General features: G+C 39.6%; 1 protein-coding gene across 1 annotated transcript in view; it reads right to left on the bottom strand.

Moving 5' to 3' along the window:
• LOC126298812 (ankyrin repeat domain-containing protein 16-like) overlaps window positions 1-15,589 on the bottom strand; it is a 105,078-nt gene extending 89,489 nt beyond the window's left edge. The window contains exons 1-4 of the mRNA XM_049990277.1: window positions 15,551-15,589; window positions 15,220-15,418; window positions 12,479-12,667; window positions 12,262-12,389 (exon numbers count right to left, since the gene is read on the bottom strand). Of these exons, the coding sequence (XP_049846234.1) occupies window positions 12,262-12,389; window positions 12,479-12,651 (301 nt within the window). The 5' untranslated portion in view covers window positions 12,652-12,667; window positions 15,220-15,418; window positions 15,551-15,589. The remainder of the gene's footprint in view (window positions 1-12,261; window positions 12,390-12,478; window positions 12,668-15,219; window positions 15,419-15,550) is intronic.
• Between the last annotated feature and the right edge of the window lie 1,648 nt (window positions 15,590-17,237).

Here is a 17,237-nt window from a genome sequence, read left to right as displayed (position 1 = left end):
CTTTGGATAACTCTTTTCGGTAAACAGTTCGCTGACAGACTTAATTTACTTGACTTTCCTTCATGAAATCATCCTTCAGGACAGCGTAAATAGCTTCACATGTGTTGGGTATTATTTTACTCAACACTTGTTTCGAAATTGCAGTTGATAATTCCAAATCCTTATAGCTCCTTCCTGCTGCTAGGAATCTTAATGTTACGCCAGCCGTTTACGAGGAGAAACTGCCTTTCTCATACAAGTATTTTTTCTCATAATATGAGGGGTTACAAGCTTTAAGAGATAATTGTAAGTTTCGACGTCCATCTGCAAATAATTTCGCCAGTTCGCAAAGAATTTATTTTTTTATTACTGTTTCTCTGTTTGCCGAGGTGTCAACTGCCCTCAATTTTTCAATTAGAGCATTGTATGCTGCTGTCTTTTTGTCTTGGGTCACTATATTCTTTACTTTTAATCTTCCACAAACATGGGTGGTTTCTATATATTTCAATGAATTCACTTACAAACTCTCGAGAACACTGACGAGTATCAGTCATTTTAATGCCCTATGCGCACAAATACAAACACTAGACTGAGCAAACAGCTGTTTCGCTTCAGATTTGTGGCGATCTCCTGTCCACATGCTCTAACTTGTCTGTGCAGATGTGGTTTGAACCCACAGATTTGTGAGGTTTCGCTCAAACCTCAAACTCCAACTTCCAGGTTTGCACACACCTCAGGTTGGTGCAAATCTTCTGTCCACACGCAACGATCTGTCTGCACAGATGCGATGTGCGCAGACAGATCGTTGCGTGTGGATGGGCCTTTACATTTTAAGATATATCACACAAATATGCCAGTAAATTTTTTGAATGACGACATATTCTTCTGGGCTATAAATTCTTCTAAGTGGCTCATCATCAAAGAGCTGATTTTTAAACGAGTCCCAGATTCCCAGTGAAGTACGCATCAACCTGATATTAAGCTTTTCAATGTGGTTTCAGGATGTAAATTTTCTTGGGTACCAGTACTTTGTTTTCACATGTCTGGTTCTTTGTTATGGCATAATGCCATACGTGCTAGAAGATGAAAACGTACACTTAAAATGCACCGAACACTTGAAACTAGCCAATAGTTTGAAATTAAATCCTTTGTTTCAAATATATTGACTGCATCAGTGGAAAAGATTAATAAAAGTAAATTTCTTCAGCAAACCGATAAAAATAACTTCATTGATCTGCATGGCAATTAATACTTGACTGTCAGAAAGGTAGAAATAAAATAAAATCTGAAACTAATAACATATTTTAGCCTTCCATTATTATGTGAATGTATTTTAACTCACATGACAGTTCTCGGCCAAAGAAATCCATTTTGTTTTCATTTGACGTGAGTGCAGTAGACAAAGAGGAAACAGCAAAATCACTAAATGTAAACACAGGTCACATGGAGACTACTCGCTTCCCTATTTTAACTCAGACTGCTCTGAGCATCAGACCCGTATCTACAATAATTCCGAACCGGGGCAATAGTAGATAGTGGCGTCCCTCGAGCATTTGAGATAGGACATCAAAAATTTTAAAATCGAATTTTCAGAAATACATTCATTTTGTAGCGCACATCTTTCTGAAGACTCTGATACATACAACATACGTGTCCAAGGAATTGTAAGACATGTTATCTGATCTTAAAGTGTGCCAAAGTGCAGTGCCACACCTCTTCACACAGCATTCTTCTATCGCACGTCACTGTCTTTCGGTCTGTGGAATTGAAACGTGCATATTTTGTACTGGATGCCATCAAACTATATTCAGGACAGCAGAAATTAAAATGTCCTATGGTGCCTCTCCTGCTTCCAGTCGGCCGGTTTGACATCCCAGTAAAGGGAAGAGACAAGCAAGACAGTACACATTTCTTCAATCCTTAGCTCCTAGAATTTTTTTCTCTCTAATCTTGCTACAGCCGTACATGGCGTACTTTCCTTTCTGCGAAAGGACCTGTTACCTCATCAAAGTTCGTAAAACGTTTTGCTACTTGAAAAATCGAAATGTCGTTGTCTAATACTGAAAAATCTGTAAGCACAAACAGGCCCAAGACTGGTGTGGTTTCTCAACCTGATTACCTATATTTTGTCACTGTATGCAAGATAAAACAAAATAGGCCATTGTAATATTGCAGCAATTGTAACACATGCCAAATAATCGAGACTGTTTTGGCAGAAATGGTCATTTTTATAACACGGCAGAATATAATTCACGAAGTACCAATATCAAATGTCTATTAGGAGTACTACAAGCAACAACCTTTATGTTAGGAAATAGTTTTACACTTCATTCATACGCTCCGGTTTCTCAAGCATGAGATCGAAAAGTAGTAGTGCAAAATTTTTATAGAAATTTGGAATCGTCTTATTCTTCCATGATTTTTGTGATGTCCCCATTTCTTCTCCTTCCTCGTTCTAACAAACAATGTTGTCATCACTAATTCTGCATCTATTCCAGCCAATGTCAAAGGTTATTCGCCGGTTAACTTCACTAACTCTGCCAGAATCATCAGTTTAGTTATCCCGCAATTATTCTCCGGTTAGGCATTGTTACGTGTTCGTACAATGCGTTTTCCGCACTACTACCAGAATAGAGCTGCTGCTAGACCGGCTGCTAGCCAGAGACTGTACAACTGGCCCTTGCCACACCCTGTTACACCACACATTTATTTCCTGCAAATCCTCATTGATTTGTTCACAACATTTGTGTGATACTACTTTCCTGTAGACTACAGCATCATCGGCTAACAGTCTAATGTCACTGTCAATACAATTAACCAGATCATTGATGTAAATCGTAAAAAGCTGCCCTGGGGCACACCTGAAGTTACGCTTGTTTCTGTTGCAGTCACCCCATTCAGGAAGACATACTGCTCTCTTTCTGTTAGAAAACTTTCTATCCAACCACATGTCATTGGGTAGACCATAAGTGTGCACTTTTAGGAGCAAGCGACAGTGCAGAACTGAGTCGAACGCCGTTCGACAGTCGAGAAATATGGCATCAACCTGGGAGCCGGTATCCAGAGCCTGCTGTATATCATGCACAGATAGGTCCAGCTGTGTCTCGCATGACTGCTGTTTCCTAAAACCGTGCTGGTTTCTGCAGATGAGCTTCTCAGAGTCTACAAAGGTCATTATGTCTGAACACATAATATGTTCCATGATTCTACAACAAATCTATGTCAGTGAAATTGGCCAGTAATTATATGCATACGATTTTCTGTCCTTTTTGTAGATTGCTATGACCTGGGCCTTCTTCCAGTCCTGTGGAACTTTCCACTGTTCCAATGATCTCTGACAGATGATGGATAAGAATGTTGCTATATTTGTAGCATAGTCAACATATAATCTTAAGGGGATACTGCATGGGCCAGATGCCTTCCTGGTGTCTAAGGATACACTAAACATTTCACATGGATCACCCGCATTCGAGATGACCTTCGACGCCTACCAATGACACTGTCAGGAACATAAATGAAACTGTGCATACCAATTGAAGACTGACTGTCCAAAAGATTGCAGAAGAATGTAACACTTCAGTTGGATCATGCCATGAAATCCTAACACAACATCCAGAAATGCATCAAGATGCTGCAAAGTTTGTCCCAGGACTCACGATTCAAGACAAGACCTTTGCCTCACTATCTGTGAAGAGCTTTTGGATCACGCAAATGAAAACAATATGTTCCTTAAGAGAATCACAGGACTTTTTTTTATTTCTTAAGTTGAAAACCCTGTTGAAAGGATGAGGATTTGCAGCAACAGATGAGATAAAAGAAAATTCGCAGATGGCCCTTCTAGTGATCCAGCAAGAGGTGTACCAAGACTGCTTCTGGAGGTGGAAACAGTGTTGGGAGCGATGTAGCAATCATGGAGGAGAGTTATTTTGAAGGAGACAATGCATAATAAATAAAATGTAAGCACAGATAAATTTTGTGGACAAAGTTCTGGAATTTTCTGAACAGACCTCATACATATAGTTTCAAGCTGATGGGAAAGGGGGGAGGGGGGAGGAGGTGGGGTAGAAGCTATTGGTATATCTGTAAATGAGGCCATATACGTCAACTAACACTACGAACTATATATCTATCTGCATATTTTAAAGCATTACCCAACATATTACTCCAACCTTGACTTAGTCATCACATGTAACAGATAATCTTAAGAACCCCCTGCTCTGAAAACGTTGCTCTCCTCAAATCACTCCTTTCACCCTGTATCTGATCCCCACCTCATCTCCCCCTCCCCCCCCCCCCCCCACCGCCATTCTCTCTTTCCCCCCCTCTCTGCCTCCATCCTTTCATCCCTAACTCTGAACCCAAGAAAACACTGCATTTTATGTATAATTTTACCACTGTTGGCAACATAATTATTGTATTGTACTTAAAGTCTGCAACAGGTCACCTGATTATTTAGACAAGTATGAAATTCAAAATATATAAACTTGACAGAAACGGATTTGTATACCTCCTGAAATATTTATTCCAACATATGTATTCAGCAACTCAAACAAATATCTCCACAATCCTTTAAAACTTATTCCAAAATAATAAAGTTGTTATGATATATATTCTTTGTACTTTGACATAACGTTTCTGATTTTCTATATGTTCTTTGCACCTAGTAGTTTCCAGAACCAGCCTTTGTTTGCAAAATAAGACAGTTTACATGTCAAGTGTTATGATACAGAGAGGACCCTTTGAAAACACACACACACACACACACACACACACACACACACACACACACACAGAGAGAGAGAGAGAGAGAGAGAGAGAGAGAGAGAGAGAGAGAGAGAGAGAGAGAGAGAGAGAGTCATAGCAACACATGTAAATACACCAGATGACGGAGGCTTAAACTTTCAAAACACACTGTGGGTATAAATAAACAGTGGCCAGTAACAGTATACTTGTTGTTTCATTCAATATGAATAATGTTCATGGGTAAAGCCTAACCTGAAATGTTCGCATTTAAAGTTAATAATGCCTACCTTATTCACGTTAGATTACCATAATCATGCAGCTAAATGTACCAAATTTCATTTAAATTTTCTGCAAAATTTAAATTTTCTACAAACTGACTATCTCCAACAAATTCTTGGGATTCGAAAGAAATTAGATGGGACAACAATCATTATTCATACTACACCAATTCATACACTCCTAGATATTCTCTTGCTCTGATTTTTCTGATCTTAATTTTCCTCAATCCTCTTGTGTTCTCCCCAGCAGGCCACAAGTTTTAAACCTTATCACAGGCATTCTATTGATCTAAGTCCACTTTTATACCTTTTAACAAAAATTAGAAATCCGAAAGCTAAGAAATTTTGTGTTGATACCACATAGAAAACCACATTACACTCTGAACAGAATGGCTGCAAAAATTTAAAGCACTGCATGTTATTCCATTTTTACTATCTTCCTTTACACCTAGAATTCTCAATCATGTATCTTGGATTTTATATATGTTTCTGTAATCTTCATTATTAGGGATACCTTGAAGCAACTCTTCGCGATATTCAAGCATGGGATAGTTTTCTCAACTCTTTAACTACTGTAACCTACATATGTTTAAATCTGTTTACTGCATTCAAGCTCTGGTCTTCCTCTAAAATTTTTGCCCCCCCACCTCCCCTTCCTCTACACGTATCTTTTCATCCATCTACAATCCCCCCCAACACACACACACACACACACACACACACACACACACACACACACACACACACTCTCTCTCTCTCTCTCTCTCTCTCTCTCTCTCCTCTTGCATTGTCAAATGAACTACTCTCTGATATCTCAGAATGTGCCGTATCAACTGAGCCCTTATTTTTTTGGGTCAAGTTGGCTTTTTCCTCCCCCGTTTGATTCAGCGTTTCATTAGATACCCAATCTATTTATCTAATATTCAGAATTTCTCTGTAACACAGCATTTCAAACTCTATTCACTTCTTAATGTTCGTATTACAGTTCCACTTCACAGTTCACTTAGAACAACTACTTTTAGAGAAGACTTCGTAACACTTAAATTTATATTTAATGTTGACCAATCTTTCTTTTCTATCAAAGCTTTGCTTCCTAAGAAAACTCCTGTACTATTTTTAATGCCTTATTTCCTAATCTAGTTCCCCCAGTATCACATAACATAATTTAACTACATTGTTGTTTTGTTTTTATTGGCATTCACCTTATGACCTCTTTTCAAGGCACTGCCCATTCTCTTCAAATGATCTTCCATGACCTTTCCATCTCATATAGATTTATAACGTCAATGGAAAACCTTAATGATTTATTTCTTCTCGCTAACCTTTAATACCTTTTCAAATTTTCCTTCAGTTGCCTTTGACACTCAATGTACAAATTGCACAACATGGGTGATAGGGTATAACCCTATCTCACTCCCTTCTTAGCAGCTGTCTTCCTTTATGTCTTTTGATACTTACAACTGCAGTCTGGTTTTAGTACATGTTGTAGATAGTCTATTGCTCCCTGCATTTTATCCTGGATTATGTCCAAAATTCAAAAAGTGTATTCCAGTCAACAGTGTCAAAAGCTTTCTCTAAATCTCCAAATTTAGGTTTCTCTTTCTTCTGACTAATTTCTAAGACAAAACAGGTGGTTCGCTAGTACTCATACCTCTTAGTACCTGCCTTCTTTGTTATTGGTATTTTTAAATTCCTCTGGGAGTACTTCATCCGTTAACATAGTCTACATAGTAAATGTAACATTTCTGCCATGACTGTTTCTCCCATAGATCTTAAATCTTCTGACGAAATATCGTCTACTCCAGGTGCCTTTTTTCAACTTGTATCTTTTAGTGTTTGGTCAAATTCTCGCAGCAGCACATCATGCATTCATCTTTTTCTTCCCTTGCCCTTACATTGTCTTCAAATTTCTTACCTTTATATGGCCCTTCTATATATTTCTTTCAACTTTCAGCCTTCTCTCTCATGCTTAGTAATGACCTCTCATCTGAGCTCTATGTTCATACAGCTGCTTCTCTCTTCTGCAAAGGTTTCTTTAACTTTTCTTTAATTGGCATCAGGCCATGTATGATTTCACAGCTTTGCATTTCTTCTCTATGCATTCCTACTTTGACACTTTCCACACTCTCTCACATTTTGGGCAGTTGTATTCTCTTCGGTCTGTATAATTTTCTGCATTTTTTATATTTTTTCCCTTTCCTCAACAGAGTTTAATATCCCAGTAACGCCACATTTCTCGTGGGCATTATGTTTTCCTATTTTATCCTCTGAGCCCATCAGTACTTCATCTCCCAAGGCTATCCATTCATCTTCTATTTGATTTTTTCCCACAGTTTCAGTTCGTAGTTGTCTAATACTGGTTGTTCTAGCTTATTCAGGTCTCTTCCCTTTAATCTCCTCCCTTTCTGCAACTTCTTCTGTTACAAATAATAAATTATGGTCCCTTGTGGAGATCTGAATGGTGGAACTATTTCACCATCACAATATTTTACCCAAGAGGCCTAAAGGAGGGAGTAGAGCTGCATGTATTCATGGAATATAATTGCTACAGTTTCCTCTCACTTTCATCGGTGCTGCAAAGGACCATATTGGCTAATGTTGCATGGTCAGATCTACATCTACATGACTACTCTGCAATTCACATTTAAGTGCTTGGCAGAGGGTTCATCGAACCACAATCATACTATCTCTCTACTATTCCACTCCCGAACAGCGAGCGGGAAAAACGAACACCTAAACCTTTCTGTTCAAGCTCTGATTTCTCTTATTTTATTTTGATGATCATTCCTACCTATGTAGGTTGGGCTCAACAAAATATTTTCGCATTCGGAAGAGAAAGTTGGTGACTGAAATTTCGTAAAAAGGTCTCGCCGTGACGAAAAACGTCTATGCTGTAATGACTTCCATCCCAACTCATGTATCATATCTGCCACACTCTCTCCCCTATAACGCGATAATACAAAACGAGCTGCCCTTTTTTGCACCCTTTCGATGTCCTCCGTCAATCCCACCTGGTAAGGATCCCACACCGCACAGCAATATTCTAACAGAGGACGAACGAGTGTAGTGTAAGCTGTCTCTTTAGTGGACTTGTTGCATCTTCTAAGTGTCCTGCCAATGAAACGCAACCTTTGGCTCGCCTTCCCGACAATATTATCTATGTGGTCCTTCCAACTGAAGTTGTTCGTAATTTTAACACCCAGGTACTTAGTTGAATTGACAGCCTTGAGAATTGTACTATTTATCGAGTAATCGAATTCCAACGGATTTCTTTTGGAACTCATGTGGATCATCTCACACTTTTAGTTATTTAGCGTCAACTGCCACCTGACACACCATACAGCAATCTTTTCTAAATCGCTTTGCAGCTGATACTGGTCTTCGGATGACCTTACTAGACGGTAAATTACAGCATCATCTGCGAACAGTCTAAGAGAACTGCTCAGATTGGCACCCAGGTCATTTATATAGATCAGGAACAGTAGAGGTCCCAGGACGCTTCCCTGGGGAACACCTGATATCACTTCAGTTTTACTCGATGATTTGCCGTCTATTACTACGAACTGCGACCTTCCTGACAGGAAATCAAGAATCCAGTCGCACAACTGAGAAGATACCCCATAGCTCCGCAGCTTGATTAGAAGTCGCTTGTGAGGAACGGTGTCAAAAGCTTTCCGGAAATCTAGAAATACGGAATCAACTTGAGATCCCCTGTCGATAGCGGCCATTACTTCGTGCGAATAAAGAGCTAGCTGCGTTGCACAAGAGCGATGTTTTCTGAAGCCATGTTGATTACGTGTCAATAGATCGTTCCCTTCGAGGTGATTCATAATGTTTGAATACAGTATATGCTCCAAAACCCTACTGCAAACCGACGTCAATGATATAGGTCTGTAGTTAAATGGATTACTCCTACTACCCTTCTTGAACACTGGTGCGACCTGCGCAATTTTCCAATCTGTAGGTACAGATCTATCGGTGAGCGAGCGGTTGTATACGAGTGCTAAGTAGGGAGCTATAGTATCAGCGTAATCTGAAAGGAACCTAATCGGTATACAATCTGGACCTGAAGACTTGCCCGTATCAAGCGATTTGAGTTGCTTCGCAACCCCTAAGGTATCTACTTCTAAGAAACTCATGCTAGCAGATGTTCGTGTTTCAAATTCTGGAATATTCCATTCGTCTTCCCTGGTGAAGGAATTTCGGAAAACTGCGTTCAATAACTCCACTTTAGCGGCACAGTCGTCGATAACAGTACCATCGGCACTGCGCAGCGAAGGTATTGACTGCGTCTTGCCGCTTGTGTACTTTACATACGACCAGAATTTCTTCGGATTTTCTACCAAATTTCGAGACAATGTTTCGTTGTGGAACCTATTAAAGGCATCTTGCATCGAAGTACGTGCCAAATTTCGGGCGTCTGTAAATTTTAGCCCATCTTCGGGATTTCGTGTTCTTCTGAACTTCGCATGCTTTTTCCGTTGCCTCTGCAACAGCGTTCGGACCTTTTTTGTGTACCACGGGGGATCCGTTCCATCTCTTACCAATTTATGAGGTATGAATCTCTCAGTTGCTGTTGCTACTATATCTTTGAATTTGAGCCACATCTCGTCTACATTCGCATAGTCAGTTCGGAAGGAATGGAAATTGTCTTTTAGGAAGGCTTCTAGTGGCACTTTCTCCGCTTTTTTAAATAAAATTATTTTGCGTTTGTTTCTGATGGATTTGGAAGGAATGGTATTGAGCCTAGCTACTATGACCTTGTGATCACTAATCCCTGTATCAGTCATGATGCTCTCTATCAGCTCTGGATTGTTTGTGGCCAAGAGGTCAAGTGGGTTTTCGCAACCATTTACAATTCGCGTGGGTTCGTGGACTAACTGCTCGAAATAATTTTCGGAGAATGCATTTAGGACAATCTCGGAAGACGTTTTCTGCCTACCACCGGTTTTGAACAAGTATTTTTGCCAACATACCGAGGGTAGGTTGAAGTCCCCACCAACTATAACCGTATGAGTGGGGTATTTATTTGTTACGAGACTCAAACTTTCTCTGAACTGTTCCGCAACTGTATCATCGGAGTCTGGGGGTCGGTAGAAGGAGCCAATTATTAACTTAATTCGGCTGTTAAGTATAACCTCCACCCACACCAATTCGCACAGAGTATCTACTTCGACTTCACTACAAGATAAACCACTACTGACAGACACAAACACTCCACCACCAATTCTGCCTAATCTATCTTTCCTGAACACCGTCTGAGACTTCGTAAAAATTTCTGCAGAACTTATTTCAGGCTTTAGCCAGCTTTCTGTACCTATAACGATATCAGCTTCTGTGCTTTCTATTAGCGCTTGAAGCTCAGGGACTTTTCCAGCGCAACTACAGCAATTTACAACTATAATTCCGACTGTTCCTTGATCCAAGCACGTCCTGTAATTGCCAAGCACCCTTTGACATTGCAGCCCATCCCGCACTTTCCCGAGGCCTTCTAACCTAAAAAACCGCCCAGTCCACGCCACACAGCCTCCGCTACCCATGTAGCCGCCAGCTGAGTGTAGTGAACTCCTGACCTATTCAGCGGAACCCGAAACCCCACCACCCTATGGCGCAAGTCAAGGAATCTGCAGCCAATACGGTCGCAAAACCGTCTGAGCCTCTGATTCAGACCCTCCAACCGGCTCTGCACCAAAGGTCCGCAGTCGGTTCTGTCAATGATGCTGCAGATGGTGAGCTCTGCCTTCATCTCGTAAGCAAGACCGGCAGCCTTCACCAAATCAGATAGCCGCTGGAATCCAGAGAGAATTTCCTCAGATCCAAAGCGACACACGTCATTAGTGCCAACATGTGCCACCACCTGCAGCTGGCTGCACCCTGTGCTCTTCACGGCATCCGGAAGGACCCTTTCCACATCAGGAATGACTCCTCCCGGAATGCACACGGAGTGCACACTGGATTTCTTCCCCTCCTTAGCCGCCGTATCCCTAAGGGGCCCCATTACGCGCCTAACATTGGAGCTCCCAACTACCAGTAAGCCCACCCTCTGCGATTGCCCAGACCTTGAAGGCTGAGAATGATCCTCTGAAACAGGACAGGCAGCTGCATCTGGCTCAGCCAGAGACAGTGCCTGAAACCGGTTTGTCAGACGCACCGGGGAGGCTTTCTGATCAGCCTCCGGGGACGCCTTTCGCTGCCTGCCACGCCTTGGAACGACGATGTTGTTGTTTAATTACGGAAAAGGCTGTTGTACCCAATCCCCAAAATAGGAGAAAATAATTATGATTGTTCCAGTTTCAGTTGCCCTTGCTATCACCCAAGAGATAGCTACACAACGGACGGATTGCAAAGTCTCATAAAACATTTCATAACCTCGCACCAACACTTTCAGAACATAAGATACACAATAATAATAATAATATGATTGTCAGCACTTAAGAACATAAGATACACAATAATAATAATAATAATAATAATATTTTTGCCCTATATGGATCCTGTAGATAGGTACAATGAATAAAAAAACACACAAACACACACACAGAATTTGAGCTTTCGCAACCAGCGGCTGCTTCGTCAGGAAAGAGGGAAGGAAAAGGAAAGATGAAAGGATGTGGGTTTTAAGGGAGAGGGTAAGGAGTCATTCCAATCCCGGGAGCGGAAAGACTTACCTTAGGGGGAAAAAAGGATAGGTATATACTCTCGCGCGGGCGCCCACACACACACACACACACACACACACACCAGGTGTGTATTTGTTACATAACCTTAGAATCTCCAAGTCTCCCAATTTGCAGATCAAGTGAAAGGCTGTATCTCCGTGTGTGTGTGTGTGTGTGTGTGTGTGTGTGTGTGTGTGTGTGTGTGTGTGTACCTATCCTTTTTTCCCCCTAAGGTATGTCTTTCCGCTCCCGTGATTGGAATGACTCCTTACCCTCTCCCTTATGACCCACATCCTTTCATCTTTCCTTTTCCTTCCCTCTTTCCTGACGAAGCAGCCGCCGGTTGCGAAAGGTCAAATTCTGTGTGTGTGTTTTTTTATTCATTGTGCCTATCTACCGGCACTTTCCCGCTTGGTAAGTCTTGGAATCTTTGTTTTTAAGAAAATCAACAGTAATGTTGACTGACTGACCAGGAATGTGACTAACAGATGATGCTAGTGAAAATGAAACCAGCAATACCATGAAATATAAACTGTGTTGTGAAATACATTTTATTACAACTATTATAATTTCTCTATTATTACATTTTCTCATAAATGTACCTTTTTCCAGAAGATATTTCACCACACTGACATTGCAAGCTGTTACTGCCTCATGTAAACATGTTCTTCGGTCAAAATTCATGGCCTCCAGATCCTCTAGTGAGTCTACACACACCTCTACTAAGAATCTATAATATAAAAAAATAATTAAATAAACCATTATTACACCATTTAGAAATAGAATTACAACATAAAATTCAGGTATTTGTTACATAACCTTAGAATCTCCAAGTCTCCCAATTTGCAGATCAAGTGAAAGGCTGTATCTCCAGATTTTACATCAGTACACATCTTGTCAGTCACTTTACAGTTACTAAAAATTTCTTTTAATTCATTTTTGTTTCTTCCAGTAACAGCATGAAATACTTTTGTCCATAACTGGTTCTCCATTTTAACAAAAAAGGTCCTGAAAAAGGGAAAAAAACATTACTCAGATTACTAAAAGTGGGTAAGTCTTAATGATGTAGTTAAGTTCTGAGGTATGCTAAAAGTGAGCAAAGTTGTTTAACTTTAATTTTTAGTAATAAAGCAGCAATCAAGTCAATTTGCTGAGTGGAACAGTCTATGAGATGGGTTGTGCCAAGCAACAAAATTGTAGAAAAGACTCTACCAAGTCACATTAGTGAACTGAAATTGAACTTGTCACCATTCCAAAAGTTAATTTGAAAATTTGAAGTGTACGCTTTCATTTGTATAACACATGAAAGGCCTCTAGCTTTCCCTGACTTGGTCATTACAGATGGAATAGCACAAGCTTAGATTGGGGAAGGATAAGGAAGAAAACTTATCACTTATTTTTAATAGAAACCATAGCACCAGAGATATATTTAAAATGGAGAAAAAGGCAATGAGTATAATATGCAATCTGAGATATAATGACACATACAGACAACATTTCAAGAAACTTTGCATTATAACATTATCATCTGTTTACATTTATAGCATTATATCATTTGTTAAAACCTACATACTATGCACAGACAGTCCTTTTTTTAGCTATAGAACAAGACAACAGTCAGACCTAGCCTACATACATTTCAGTCCAGAGGAACTTGTTAGCAAAAACGGGTTCTACATGTTGGGATACAGATGTATAACAACCTACCAGTTGGGAAAAATAAAAAAATAATAATAATAAAAACCAGAGATACCAAGAGTTTTCACATATAAATTTTTAAAAAAAAATCTTTTGGAGAGAAATTTTACACAGTAAATGATTTTTTTGAAAAAGGTAATCAATGTTAAGATATTTCTTAACCTAATAATTGATCACTTAGACCTGATTATCGGGTGTTTCCTTCAAGTATGAACAAGTGAAAGTACAATGTATAATGTCTATTATCTTCTTGTAATATTGAAAAAACTGTCATGAAAGAAATAAAATTGAACAATATAACAAAAAATGCATGCTGACTTGTCCCATATCATACATGCAAATTGCCTTATTTTCCTTAATGTTAGTCCGGTGTCTTAACCTGTTGGGCACCTCATCTGGTTAAAGAGAGATTAATGTTTAACATGAAATCCTGTCCATCATGCATTTTCATATGCACATTATAAGTGAAATTAAAATTTGATATGGATTACTAGCAATGGCACAATTCCTTATTTCCATGAGCAACAATGTCAGAAAACAAACAAATGGCTTCTAGAGTAATCAGAGACTGAATATTGGCTCTTGCAACAGCTTGTCACTTGAACAGTTTTTGAGTCTCCACCTTCATCTTACGAGTGCAAGACCTATAACGTAATCAAAGAATTGTTTCCTGGATCTAGCACAAACCTTTTGCCCGTTACTTTGTCTCAAAATCTATTTGTCATTCAGTATATTGCTTACGCATTTTGCTTCCCGCCTTTCTATTACCATGATACAATGCCTTATTTCATTTATTTCTTGCACCCACATAATCTGACAAGTTATTTCAAGGCAATATGACTTACATTAATCAGGACAACTGAGCCAGTCATAGGAGCTGCTCCCATGAATAAAAGGTGACTTATTCAGAATTACATGATTGACCTAAAAAAAAAGTCTTTGTGACAACCCAATTTTTGATATCTTTCCTGCGACTTTCTGTTTTGTCAACAATCACATGTTGCCCTGCAATACATTCAGACAGTTGCCTCTCTTGATTCTTACCAGCTCTCTAAAAAATTTTATAGAAACTGTTTGTCTGCCCTTTATTGTAATAAATCATCATTTTTACTGAGAAAATCGTAGATTTAAACTCCAGCTACAACTCCAAATCATAGGATTCAGATAACACTGTTTTTTGAGCCTCTGAGGGCAACTGAACCTACCATCAATGGATGTTGGCTGTGTCTACAATGAAAGATACAAAGTCAATTGTAGTCAACAATTATGACTACAAAACATTATTTCTGATATACTAATCTGCAGGCCCGAGCCCTAGGTCAGACTGACAGATGAAAGAGTCGTAAGTTGGCGGAGTGGTACTACGGGCTTCAGTTAACACAATTATTCGTTCAAATGACATAACAGACTCAGAATTACAAAACTTTGAAGAGTATTTTAATCACCACTGCTACGTTTTAGTTATTTCATACAAAATCAGTTACTCACCAGTAGCTTACAGGAGAACGAATGCAGTAACATACTACGTCTTCGACGATTTGTTTGAATTCATGACTACACACTGGACTCTTACAGATTACCGGTATCAAATAATAGGGCTTTAATTACTCTTTGTCAGTACTCATGCTAGCAGTGAAAAAAATTACATCTCTCTACAAAAATAAACATCTGCCTCTTATAAAACACATACCACATCAGTTTCTAAAATAAATTCGTCTACAGTACAGTAGGATTCGTACACATTAATTTTACACTTTTTCAAAATTAAAATCTTGTTTCTCTACTTATATGTAGTTGAGTTCACGTCCTAGCTTTAAATCATACGGTATACTTTAGTATTCTAAGAAAAACTCTCTACTAACCGCAAAGAAAATTTCCGCGTGCTTCCTACATAAACATTAATACAATTGTTGTCAAACACAGACCTGCAGTGCCGCCAACATAACACGGACAGAGACAGGACTCTATCAAGACAACTCCTGTGTGTGTGCGTGGGTGTGCAATGAACCAGGACATCTTCGAGAAAACTGCCTACAGCATGTGTGTATTCTACGAAATAATCTGCAACAGCAAACAAGACCGCAGGCACAACAATTGATTCCTTCAAGTACTGCAACGGGCAACACAGAGAATACTCCACTGACCACTTTCCTAGTTTAATTGAAGAGGAATCCCCACTCTTGGACAAGTCACCATTGTTCAGGAAAACTGCTAGAGTCCTTGAGATTTCAATTCAAGGGCAAGAAAACGAAAAAGAAATGTAAAATGAAAGTCTTTCTTGTTCTCATCACAATCACAACAACTGGCCATTAGAAAAAGGCTGTACCAGCTCCAAAAAAGACCCTGAAAAAAAAGAGAAAAGAAAATCGGCACAGATACCATGGAAACAGAAGCACGATAAAGTTCCAGCATTACAGAATGGACCCGAGATTGAGGTGGAAAGTCAATCGGACATAGACATTCTTCAGTCCACAAAACCATACGAGGCGAGCCGCTTGAGCCGTCCACAGCAGGAAAGTAAACACCAACCACTGCAGGAAACAACATGGCAGGCAACAACACAGGAACAGAAACAGCTGAGTACAACCACTAACATAGAAGATTGTGCGGAAACAGTTTTCAGTGTCACCACACGATCTGCAAAGCACGCAGTTAGGGATGTATAAGCAACCAAAAGACTATGAAATCTCAAGGTGCCGAGAACGAAAGCCAAATCAAATCTAAATGTGGCACGTCGGAAAAATAAGAAAGATGCAGAAAGAGAATACCAAGACAACAAGAAAGGAGAAATGGAAAGTGAAACTCCTGGAATCCTGGAAACGAATGTGGAAACAGACAAATTGACAATAGACGGGTGCTTACTCTACTCACCTAAATATCTGCAGAATAAGAAGTGAAAAAAGATCAGGATTCTGGGGAATTTCTTAAAAACCAATGATGTGCACATTGCATTCCTTCAGGAAGTAGCTTGAAAAGAGATGAATCTATAACAGCATTACAATGTGTACAACATTGTCGGCTCCTGCTGTAGGGGTTGCTTAATTTTAACCAGAATGGGACTGGAATTAGAGACCTTACAAAAGCAACTGGATGGACGTGTTATCAAAGCCAAACTAAATGAAACAACAATATTAAAACTTCACATAACAGAACTAGCACAGAAGTTTTTTTAATGAAATTATCCTCTACTTTATGAGACATGCAGTTGACATAATAATGGAAGAAGATTTCAATTGTGTTGTAAGAGTGGCAGACACAACAGGATCAAATCCTGACTGCAGCCCCTTAAATACCATGACTGGAGAACTAAAATTGATAGACGTCATAGATCGTCTAGCCATCACATTATCCCAGTATACGTACTAAACTGTACAGTCAGCCTAGAGACTGGACAGATTTTATACCACCACAGGAACAGCCGTACAGGACCATGAAGTAATCGCTGTCAGCTTCTCGGACCACCAGGGGCTAGTCGTTAAAATAAAAGGCTTACCTCGGCCCACCGTAGTGGGAAAGGGGTGCTGGAAGTAAAGTGCAACCTGTTCAATGTTCTGCGAATGCTATCGAAGATAGGTTCATCGGAAGAGGCTCTTTATTAGCGTTATTGCATGGTGGGATAAATTGGTCAAACCTGGAATTCTTAAACTGTTCAAAAACTTAGCGCATAGTATCAGTGACACTAGATGGAAAGACATCGAATTCTATTATGTGATTGCTCGAGAAAAAGTGGATAATGGAGAAGAACGATCTCGCGAATTGAATAAATTGAAATAGAAGATCCTAGAACTACATGCAATAGAACTCGAAGCCAAAATAATTACTTGCAAGGAAAGGAATACATTCCAGACGAAAAATGGAGCCTTTACCACGTCAGCAGAGA

This window comes from Schistocerca gregaria, chromosome X (assembly GCF_023897955.1).
Source record: "Schistocerca gregaria isolate iqSchGreg1 chromosome X, iqSchGreg1.2, whole genome shotgun sequence".
In the NCBI taxonomy this organism is placed as follows: Eukaryota; Metazoa; Arthropoda; class Insecta; order Orthoptera; family Acrididae; genus Schistocerca; species Schistocerca gregaria.
Note: the sequence above shows the minus strand (reverse complement) of the source record. Positions and strands in the feature narration are given on the sequence as shown.